Source organism: Octopus bimaculoides, chromosome 8, assembly GCF_046866305.1.
Source record: "Octopus bimaculoides isolate indiv1 chromosome 8, ASM4686630v1, whole genome shotgun sequence".
NCBI lineage: Eukaryota > Metazoa > Mollusca > Cephalopoda > Octopoda > Octopodidae > Octopus > Octopus bimaculoides.
In genome coordinates this window covers 55,639,746-55,652,155 of record NC_142935.1, presented here as the reverse complement: position 1 = coordinate 55,652,155, position 12,410 = coordinate 55,639,746, and the positions used below count along the sequence as shown (strand labels likewise).

The 12,410-nt window shown below is 35.5% G+C and overlaps 1 protein-coding gene across 17 annotated transcripts in view; it reads right to left on the bottom strand.

The window, feature by feature from the left end:
- LOC106877252 (uncharacterized) overlaps positions 1-12,410 on the bottom strand; it is a 163,959-nt gene that overhangs the window by 15,532 nt on the left and 136,017 nt on the right. For 16 of the 17 annotated variants that reach the window (XM_089356492.1, XM_089356494.1, XM_089356486.1 and 13 more), the window contains 4 exons: positions 9,894-10,013; positions 6,185-6,337; positions 5,133-5,337; positions 2,905-3,063 (listed from right to left, as the gene is read on the bottom strand). In XM_089356492.1, the coding sequence (XP_089212618.1) occupies positions 2,905-3,063; positions 5,133-5,337; positions 6,185-6,337; positions 9,894-10,013 (637 nt within the window). The remainder of the gene's footprint in view (positions 1-2,904; positions 3,064-5,132; positions 5,338-6,184; positions 6,338-9,893; positions 10,014-12,410) is intronic. The other variant, XM_089356502.1, reaches the window with a different exon arrangement.

Sequence of the window (12,410 nt, the reverse complement as noted above, 5' to 3'; positions counted from 1 at the left end):
GGTCAGATTTGGCCTATCACACCTACCCAACTATGACATCCTGAAAATAAACAGTCAAGTCACTGAAATCTGAAAGCGACAAGATAAAGCCTGAGTAATGTGAATAAACAAGCTTTACATTTGGCAGAATAATCTGAATGCCAAAGGGTTACTAACACTAGTTTCTTATATTGGCACAAGGTCATAATTTTGAATGAGTTAAGTAAAAAGCAGTAGACTTAAAAAACACTTTATGACTACGTACAGATATGAACAATCGACATTGTAAGAATGAAACTAAATTCTGTAAGCTGCATGCATATATATAGTTACAGCAATGTTTGTACATGTTTACCTCATGCAACTCACAGCTTTTGTTTTTTTGTTTTTTATTTCTCTTTACAATGCTCTAACCCACTTGCTCATGTAGTGTGACTAAATGTGAATCCATGAGGTTGAGAAGCAAACTTCTCCACTGCAGAGCCATGCTTGCACCTACACACACACACATTTGTTGCTTTGTCTCAACACAGTCTTTATTCCTAAAATATTGGGTTGGTGCATAATTCATGTTTTGTTTTTTTTTCAACAAAAACAATAACAATATTTAACAAAAACAATTTTAAATGACGGTCTGACCATCTGCCAAGCAAATGGGAAGCAGTAATTGAAGTAGATGGTGAATATGATCTGGAATAATCATTTAAAGATGTTTTTGTTATATGTTGTTATTGCTTTTGTTGAATAAAATTTATTGAAAAAAAAAGCCGCAATAATTATGCACCAACCCAATAGGCTTCAAATTTTGGCACAAGGCCAGCAGTTTTGGAGAAGGTGCCAAGTTGATTAAATCAACCCCAGTGCTCAACTGGTACTTATTTCATCGACCCTGAAAGGATGAAAACCAAAGTCGACCCTGGTGGTATTTGAACTCAGAACATACTCAATATAGCACACCATTTCAACATACTTATTCCTTCAGCAGCAAACACATTTACATATCAAATTGTTACCGGTGTCATTTACAGAACTGTGGCCATGCTGGAACAATGCTGTCGAGGATTTTAGCCAATCATTATCGATCAGAACCATTGCAGACCTACCAAAAAATGGCTGATGTTGATGTGGTTGATATTCAGCTAAAATATCAGTGTCTGCTACAAAAAGAGATGTGTGTGTGGTGGGTAGGGGATATGAAGTGCTTAACATGGGATCTAAGCAATGGTGTCTTAACCCTTTAGCATTTAAATCAGCCATATCTGACCCAAATACTCTTTCTTGTGTTCAGATCAGACAGATCTGGCCTCTCACATGTATCCTACAATATCATTCTAAAATTACACATCATCATAATTTAACACCTGCTTTCCATGCTGGCATGGGTTAGACAGCTTGACTGGAACTAGTAAACCAGAGTTACACCAGGTTCCAGTCTTAATTTAGCTTGGGTTTTATAGTTAGATGCCCTTCCTAGCACCAACCACTCCAAGAGTGTAGAGGGTGCCTTTTATGTGTCAGTGGTATGGATGGCATATCATGTCACCAGCACTGGCCACAACTACGATTTCACTTGGCTTGACAAGCCTTCTCAAGCACAGCAAATCGCCAAAGGTTACAATCATTTGACATCGCCTCCATGAGGCCCCACTTTCAGAGATCATGCTTCACCATCTTGTCCCATGTCTTCCTAGGTCTACCTCTTCCACAGATCCTCTCCATAGTTAGTGATCGTAAAGCCAAGAGATACTCTTTACTCTCTCTTTTACTTGTTTCAGTCATTTGACTGCGGCCATGCTGGAGCACCACCTTTAGTCAAGCAAATCGACCTTAGGACTTATTCTTTGTAAGCCTAGTACTTATTATATCAGTCTCTTTTTCCCGAACTGCTATGTTACGGGGACATAAACACACCAGCATTAGTTGTCAAGCGATGTTAGGGGGACAAACACAGACACAAACATATATACACGCATACATATATACGATGGGCTTCTTTCAGCTTCCATCTACTACATCCACTCACAAGGCTTTGGTCAGCCCGAAGCTATAGTGGAAGACACTTGCCCACGGTGCCACACAGTGGAACTGAACCCGGAACCATGTGGTTGGTAAGCAAGCTACTTACCACACAGCCACTCCTGCGCCTATAGTGAATGATTAACTCAAAACAATATGAGTAAGTCAGCATTATACTTGATAAAGTAATTTGAATGCTAAAGAGTATGAAATCACTGGGCAGTTGCCCCGCTTTCAGGGTGGGGGAGACAAATACTAATCGATGTCTGTCGTTGTGTATGATAAACTCCAGTACACTGCTTTAGCTGGTAGCTTAGAAAGGCTATCAAAATGATCATGGGTCTAAACAGGGATGACAGGAGGAAGGGAGAGGGTTGAGTGAGTATATACTTAGTTCAAAGGAACAGAGTCTAAAGTAGAAGTGATGACAGAGAAAAAGAGAGAGAGAAAAGAAAGAACACTGTGTGAATGAGTGGTTGTGCTGTAGTCAGTAGGTTAGTAGGATTTTGCCAATCTGTTAGGTGGGCTTCAGTTGGACATGGCCTGAAGAGGTTTAGGTAGTAGTAGCAGCTTTCTGAAGGAAATAGTCTCATGTGGGGAAAATGCTCTGGTTCATTCAGTTCAGAGTTTTGTAATTGGAAGGAAAATTTTGTTGTTCATAAAGAGTAGTACAATTATGAACTGCTCATAATACAGTCAGCAGCTTTATTATATATCATTATTACTCTTATATTCAATTTAAGGACTCATTCATGAAGTAATCCAATGATGAGGAAGATTATAGAAGAGGATAAATAAATAACTGAATGTGAAAATAGAAGCTGCAAAGCCACGAAAATGGAGAGATATGTATAAAAAGAAAAACAACAACAAAAATAAAAAAAGATATATAGAAAGAGAGTAACTTACTCTGCAAACTCAATGATCGAAGTGAAGTTAATTTCAAAAGGGTTTTTGGAAAGACATTAGGATCATGCTCATGATTTAAACGTGAATATTTCCTCAACAAATCAAGCAATGGACCTTGCAACTCTTCTACACGTTCTGGTTCATTCAAATCACAGCGATCTAAAACGACAACAATAATATTAGTTATAAATATAATTATAGAAATAAATAATAGTAGCTATAATCAGTACTGAATGGTTAAAAGCAGTAGAGTGGTGAACAAAGAGCCATGTTGTATTTAGTTACATTACTTTACATTCTTTCAGTTCAAATTCCACTAGGGCGAACTTTGAAGGGGTGAAAAGCAAAATCAACCTTTGCAGAATTTGAAGTCCAAATGCAGGGGAACCAAAACTAAATGTTATAAGGTTTAGCATGCTACTAATTTTTAAATGTTAATATAAATAATTTCTAGGGCAGTGAGCTGGCAGAATCATTAGCAAGCCCACCAGGTGAAATGCTAAGAGGCATTTCATCTGCCTTTACATTCTGAGTTCAAATTCCACCAAGGTCGACTTAATCTTTTATCCTTTTGGGGTTGTTAAAATAAGTACCAGTCAAGTACTGGGGTCAATGCAATCAACTTATCACCTCCCCCAAAACTTACTGGCATTGTATAAAAATTTGAAACCAGTATTAACACTTTCTAAGATAGGTACAAGGCCACAAGTTTTATGGGAGTGTGACTCCCAGTACATCACTAGTACTTATTTAGATTATACCTAGACAGATGAAAGTCAGCCTTGTTAGGATTTTAACTCAAAATATAATGTAATGTGACTAAATCAAAGCATTTTGTCTAACAATTTTGCTACATCACTGTCTGAATAATAATGATTTTAAATTTTGGCACAAGGCCAGCAATTTCAGGGGAAGGAGCACATCAATAACATCAACTCCAGTGCTCAGCTGGTACTTATTTTATTGGCCCCAGAAGGGTCAATTAATCAGCAAATTTATAACAATGATAATAATGGCGATCTTAATGCGGATTTTTTTTTTTAACTTTGCTAAAACTTTATAAAAGAAAAATATTGTCACTTGAATGGACCTCTACACAAATGCCTGGCATATTTTACCAAACCAGTAGAAATATAAGGTAAAGTTAATCTCAACAGGCATTCAGTTTGCAGCTGTTGTCACCATCTTCATAATCATCACTCACTATTTGACTAGTCATCATTCTTCAAGGCCAGAATAGATTACATATTGTATATAAGTTGTATACTAACTAGTTAATGAGAATCACAAGCAGTCAAGTTGGTTGGATGCAGTTTGCTGGCCAGAATTGTCTCCCACTGATAGTGAGCTGTGTTCATGGCCAAAAAACAGTTAAAAGCACCAATAAACCTGTCAACTTCTACGTAAATAATCACCATATGCTAGAAAAGTTTACCACTCAAAGTAGATGGAGCACTGTATAATAAATGTGTTTCACTGACTTTAGTGTTGAACTCAAACCTTAGAGCTCAACACAATTCTTGAACAATTGAGTCTGTTTACAAGGATGATAACTGCCATGATTCTACCACAGAACCCAAATATTATTCACTTTGCATCATTATCTGGACTGGCCCTTGCTCACTCAAACTGTCACCATTCTCACGCTTCACTGATTATCCAAGAATATTTATAACAATAATTAATCCTACCACTATTTTCTTTTCCTAGCCAAACAGACCAGAGAAATAGTATATTTCTATATAACAGAATTCTGTGACATAAACACTCTAGAGACTAATCATATGAATTTCATCCATTGCCCAGTATAACACCAACACCTGGCCCTTGGATATCTTTAGCAAAGTCTATTCATTTGAGTCAAGCCTCTGGTCTAAAGAAAACTTCCTATTTTCTCACCAATCTCAGAGACCCTCAAAAGGATCATAGAAATGCTTGCTCCTTTTCTAACAAAGCATTTAAAAAAGAACTCACATAATATACAAGTGTAGACAACTCTTCCGTTGGCCAATATCCAGTAGCTTTCAACTTTCCACCACATAAACAGCCCCCACCCCCGGCACACACATAAAGGTACAATATTCGTACAAGTTAAGGTAGTTCTACTGTTTAACTAAATGGAGAGAGAGAGAGAGAGAGAGACAGAGAGAGAAAGAGAGAGAGAGAGAGAGAGAAAGAGAGAGAGAGAGAGAGAGAAAGAAACTGACACATAATAGAAGAGCACTTACCACCACTGACCAAAACCACATATGTCAATGTGGCCAGCTCTCTGTCATCAAGACCTAAATCTTTAAAATCTGCAGCAAATTTGAAGATGCTATTAGTGATTGTACTGAACCCCATTTCATTGAAATCCTCTCTAGTTAGATAATCATCGCCTTCAAAAGCTATCACGTCTCGGTCCGCATCGTATCGATGTGACATACGTAAATACTGGAAAATAAATGCAAACTTCATTTAAAAATCACATTGGCACAAATAAGCAAAAATAACAAAATGATAGGGAAAAAGTCTGTATGAGTTGCAGGCGTGGCTGTATGGTAAGAAGCTTGCTTCCCAACTACATGGTTCCACGTTCAGTCCCACTGTGTGGCACTTTAGGTGAGTATTTTCTTCCATAACCTTAGGTTGACTTCTACTATAGTCTTGTGAGTGGATTTGGTAGATGGACACTGAAAGAAGCCCATCATATACATGTGTGTGTGTGTGTTTGTGGTTTGTGTGTGTTGTCACTTGACAACTGGTGTTGGTTTGTTTAAATCCCTGTAACTTAGCAGTTCAGCAAAAGCGACTGACAGGCTTTTTGGCGTGCAATCACTGCTCATTCTACGACCCAATGTGTTAATGGTTGGAGACAAAAGAAAACACCTGCCATTTGTAGAGAGTGATCCATCTCAATTTCTACCTAACTAGTTTGCTAATCCCGTTGCTGAAATTTGTTTTTAATCATGTAAGATATTTTCAATGCCAGTTAACTATTGGTTTTGACAATGTTGAATGCACAGGTCATTAATCTGTGGCTCACATAGCTAATGACTTTAAACTGTGCACAACTTCTGTTAAACCTATTGGTTCACTTCCTCAAAAGGCATACTGTACCCCAATAATACATATTAGTTTTTCAACAAAATGAACAAAAATAAAAAATGAATAAAATGATGGGATACCTTTTAGAGAAAAACAATGACAACAGAAAAAGTGAGAAACTTTTTTTTAGACACAAAGCAAATACCAATTTAATAACAACAAAAACAATAATAATAACAATGAAAATAATTACCATTATTTCTAGGCAAGCAGATTTGGTAAGAGTGACACGATCTTTGATGTTTAAATCTTTGAATCCTGGTACTCTCTTGGAGAACTCAATAATCTTCAAAGCTGCTTCATTGGAAAAATCTATTATACTTTCCACTTTATTATTGAAAAGTTTCTAAAAAGAGAAATGAATAGACATACACTTTAAGATAAGAAGTTGCATGTTGGGTTTGCATGCTTTAATTGTTTTGTTACCATGTTCCTGTTAAAACACATTTTGATAATGGAGAATTTGGTAAAATAACTGTCATTATTAAGCTGATGCTTGGAACATAAATTAACATGAGATTTTACTGGAAGGTTTTAATTTAGATCACTTTAAAATAAGAAGTTTGTAACATAGAATCAGGGGCAGTCTCATGCAGGTTGGTATCAAAAGGGTTAAATGCCAATAAAGATATTTAATTTAGCATTTAAACCAACCATATCTGGCCAAAATATTCTGTTTTATATTCAGCCTCTTACACCAACCCTACTATGTTATTCTAAAAATCAAGTTACCTCATCAAAATCTCAAAGTTACAATGTGAATGAATAAGCATTACATTTGAGAGAATTATGTGATGCTAAGGGGTTGAATGTTTAAAATAGATTCAAGGAAACCGACAAGTGGAGCTCTAAATTCCATCTCACATCACATTCTAACATCTTAAAAAAATGAACATACTAGAAAACATACCTCTAGATAGCCTGTAAATAAAAATTGGAATGGTCACATCTGGAATATTTTATTGACAGATCTACTTGATTAGGGTACACTGATGCTAAACAACTCTTTCATCCATTTTTCAATAGGTCTTTCAGCTACAAACATTATATCTTTTTTTTTTTTTTCTTTTCTTGAGACTTAAAAAAAAATTTTTCCTCACAAAATTTGTAAATATATTTCCTCATTTTTAAAAATGAAATTAAGTTAAACTAATAGTTCTAAACAAGAAAGAAGGAATTTAACAGTTTCTAGAAGATCTAAGCAATTAGATTCAACAGAAAAGATTATAATTCCTGAAGGTTCAAACAGGCAGCCAACATTGAAAACATTTTTTTTAAATACACAAAAGTGAAATAGATCATTTTAATGATAGAACTTGAAGTAGATAAAGTTTATAAATAATAGCATGTAGAATACTAGATTCAAAAAACCCTTTAACAGAAAAAAACTGAAGGCTACTTGTAGGACTTGAACTTATATCTTATGAGTACATGACAGAAGTGCTACCATTATACCGAAGCAAACCTTGGAATTTTCTCTATTCATTTTAGAAACTTTGTTCATACCAGTGAGAATTGTATGTTGTTTACATTATAAAAATTTTAGATTTTTTTAGAAACTTCAAGAGAAATTAAATAAATCATTTTAATGATAGAAGATAAAACTATTAATTGTAGTTTATCTACTTCGAGTTCCACTATTATAACATTTATATTTTTTATATCCCTTGAAGGCAAGTGGATTAGTGGATAGAGTATTTGGCTCATGACCATAAGGTTGTGAATTCAATTCCTGGTGGTGCATTGTGTCCTTGAACAAGACTCTTTATTTCATGATGTTCCAGTCCACTCAGCTGGCAAAAAGGAGTTGTACTTGTAATTCTAAGGGCCAGCTTTATCACTGTCACTCTGAATCTCCCTCAGAACTATGTTAAGGGTACATGTCTGTGGAGTACTCAGCCACTTGCATGTTAATTTCATGAGCAGGCTGTTCATTTAATCAGATCAATTGGGACACTCATCATCATAACCAACAGAGTGCCAATCATACTGTCATTTCTAAAAATATTCCTTCAAGAAAATGTTATTGCCAAACTAATTAAAAACAAATAATTTATTCATGCTTGTTCATAATTAAAATACAAAACTAATATTTTTGTTGTCCACAAATACCTTCAAACAATTTTAGATTTAGGCATTACAATTTTCCTAATTAACAGACTGAATGTCTTTACACAATGGTACATATACACTTAAGTACCATTTTTTTTTCTCTCCCCATTAGTTTGGTCTAGAGGAAAAGGTTGTGCCCATAGCCTTTTGCAGGCCCTCCAGAACTGGTGAGGGTGATGCTATTAACATTCCACTGTTGCAAGTCAATAAGAGAGAGAGAGAAAATTCTAGAGGGGTGATATCCTGAAGAGGGAAGGAATAGATACACTGATTAATGTATCAGCCTAGGGTTGTGTATACAAAATGTGAGTGATAAGAGGAGATGATAATGCCTGAGTAGCAGTGGCATGAGACCAGCCAGCGTTAATGAGCAATGGCTATGTACTCTTACATATCTATGACTCTGAAGTGAGTATGTGATTGATTTTGTGCCACCCAGTTGTGAAGTCTTTCTTAGAATTCAGTCTGTGAAAAGCAGCTGCATATGTTGTAAAGTAGCTGATATTAGAAAAGGCATTCAGCTGTAAAAACCATGGCACACCAGACATTGGAGTATGATGCAGTCCTTGGGGCCATTGGACCTTATTAAACTGACCAACTCATGCCAACATGGAATATAGACAGCAACCCTTTTGTTACCATATTTCCGTTGAAATAGACTGCTTTTTGTTTCTATTAATTTTGAAAATAATGAAGAAGGTAATTAAAACAACTTTGACATTATTAAGCTGATGTTTGAAACATAAATTAACGTAAAATTTTAAAGTAAGGCTTTAATTTAGCTCACTTTAAAACAAGAAGCTTGTAACATACAACCAGAGGCAATATCAGGCGAGTTGTTAAGAAAAGGATTAAATAATGATGATAATGATATAGAAACTACGGCTTGTTATAGTTGAGTACAAGTATATTTCTCAAAAGCCCAGTTTATACATGTCAACCAGCCAATTCTCCATGGCTAACAGGATGAAAGTTAGTTTACAGGGGTAAGTTTCATTTCTATAACTAAATGCTGTAAGCTTATATTTGATTGCTTGATCTGCAATAAGCAGAAGCTAAATCTCCCTCAAATTACATCTCAAAGAAAAGGAAGAACATATTGAATAGCATCATCCTAGATGCACCATGTCTGAATAAAAGCAGGCTGGTTATGACAAAAAGACCCTTGATTGTAGTTTCACTTGATCAGGGTTCACCTGGAACTAAACAAATTCTAAATGCTACAAATAGGGAATCATTCACATAGTGTATTCTCTAACAGCATCTCAGCCCTGTATTATTACATATCTAGGACACAATGTTCTTGAGTCTCATGAAATTATTTCCTTTTAATGCTAAAAAAAAAACCCCCACAAAATAAGCAAAAATTCTTCTTATAATTCAGTTGTTTGGGGTTTATTCCTTCAGAAATGCATCTGATAGAAGTCCCGACCATACATCCATCTGTTTTCTGTGCCCACTATTCATGGCAGGGTTGTGGGGAAAGAGTCCTCAGGCACTTCCTCCACAGTGTCCTACCAAAAGCAACCATCCTTAAGTGTAACCAACTGAAACTATGGATATTATCCAACCATTTCGTTCTTCATTAATAAAAAATAATTGGAAATTATGTTCTGTTTATTACAACACTCCTTAAAAAGTGACATCAAATCATACCATTTTCATTTTCAGTACAACTGTAGCACTCCAATTTGGTCAGAATACTAATGATTTAAAACTACCTAAAGACATCTTATCATTACACAAGAGTGGCACAACCTAGTTATAGGAATTTTAACTATCAAACTCACGCAGTTTGTATGTTTTTCTTGAGGTTTACTAGCATCTTCTCCCAAGCCATTCTCTGTTCCCAACTTCTGGCCATTATCTTGATGTTTGTTCTCTATTGCTGAAATCTCATTGCCTTCCACCTTCAAATAGATTTTAAAGTTTATATGAGTGAGACAGCTAGATATATAGAGAGAATGAGGTAAACAAAAGACTAAGGCATAAAATAAAGAAAATGGGACTGTATCTGGATGGAAAAACCTAAAGTCAGTTGCTTTCAGTAAACTGCTTTTGACAATATCAGACAAATGTTTATTTATATAAATATATATATTTAATTCTTTCATTCATAATTTTTCATAACATTCAAAACTGTCAAACTTTTATCAGCAAATACTTATACAAAGGGCATCAAAAATTATCATTATTGTTGTTGTTGTTACTATTACTATTATTATTATTATTATTAAGGTGGTGGGCTGGCATAATTGTCAGCATGCTGGACAAAGCGCTTAGTTGACATTTCATCCATCTTTACATTCTGAGTTCAAATTCTGCCCAAGGTCGACTTTATTTTATTGACCCTGAAAGGACAAAAGGCAAAGTACCAGTCAAGTACCAGAGTCGATGTAATCAACCCTGGCCCAAAATTTCAGGCCTTGTGGCTTTAAGTAGAAAGGATTATTATCATTATTAAAGCAGTGAGCTGGTAGAATCATTAGTGCCCAGTGGCATTTCTAGCACTCAGCTAAAATTTCACTACAGTCAAATTTGTTTTTTATCCTTTCCGGGTCAATAAAATACGTACAAATTGAGCACTGGGGTCAATGTAATCAACTTACTCCCACCTCCGAAACTGCTGGCCTTGTGCCTAATTTTGAAATCATTACTATTATTATTGTTGTTGTTATTGTTATTAAAGCTGTAAGCTGGCAGAACCATTAGCACACCAAATGAAATACTTAGTAGCAATTATTCTGACTTTATGTTCTGAGTTCCAATTCTGCCAAGGTCAACTTCGTCTTTCATCCTTTCAGGATCATTGAAATAGAAACAGTTGAGCACTGGGGTCTATGCAATTCACTAGCCTGTTCTCCCAAAACTGCCTTTATAAGAAAGGATTACTATTATTATTAAGGAAGAATCATTAGCACACCAGACAAAATACTTAATGGCATTTCTTCCAAATCTTTATGTTTTGAGTTCAAATGCTGTCAAGGTCAACTTTGCCTTTCATCCTTTCAGGGTCAATAAAGTACTAGTTAAGCCCGGAGGTTGATGTAATTGACCATTCCCTCCCCACAAAATTTCAGCCCCTGTGCCAATAGTAGAAAGGATTATTATCATCATTATTTGTTCAGCTCTCCTTGTCCCGAATTCAAATCCCACAGTTAACTCTTCATCTTTTGATTAATTCAATTAACCCCTTTCTCCAAAGTCTCAGACCTTGTACCTGTATTACAAACGATTATTTCTATAATTGTCATTGATAAGGTATTCACAAAGAACAGCTATATAAGTGTTCAAATTACATAAATAACAAAATGCTGAAATGATACATGATGTTTTCACGGAACAAAAATTTGAAGTTGTGGTATTCATTCCTTTACTAAAAACAAAATGCTCTACATTCATTTTTTCCTACTCAATATTAACAACTATAGTAACAGTGATAGTAGTAATAGTGGCATTACTAGTAGTAAGTGCGGTAGTACTGTTGTCAGTGGTAACCAGCATTAGCAAAAGTTGTCAACAAGCTTTCCTGTGTTTTACCCTTTCATTACCGTATTTATTTTGAAATGCTCTGTGTTTCTTTCAATTAATTTTAAATATAACAAAGAATTTAGTAAAATAACTTAGTTATCATTAAGCTAGTGTTAGGAGCATAAATTGTAACTAAGGTTTAGTGGAAGATTCTAATTCAAAACTTATGTAAACAAGACATTTGTACAACAGAGCCAGAAGTGATTTCAGCCGGGTTAGTATTGAAAGGGTTAATCTTGTGTAATCTTATCTGTGCAGGCTTTATTTTACTGTGAACACCTTCAATCAGTGCCAGTGTTATATAAATTTTCTGTTAGTGAGGTAAATATAGGAATTTTGATAGCTATATATGTGCATATGACTGGCAAGTGGGATGGTGTGTGTGTGTTGTTGTAGAAAGAGTTATAGCAGGAAACCAGGCTGACTGGACTATGTTAGTACAATGATATTTGGATGTAAACATTTGGTGAGATGAATATGTTTATGTGATGTTGGCCAGGAACAAACAAGTTCAGAAATAACATGTGCAACAGGCAAAAGGGAAATTGCAATGACCAGTGTGTTGGCCAGTCGGGAATTGGATGCAGAGTGTAACAGTGCAATTAAGTATCACAAGGTGAAGTTGCGATGTGGAATTCAACAGTGGGTCAGGAAGCCAGGTTCTCCAAAGCTTCCTGAATTAAGAGAGGTTTATTTTCAGCTAAGTAAACTGCGACAAGGGGGGGGGGGGAATCTTATACATTACACTACTTCACAGTGAGTGAAGTAGGCCATCG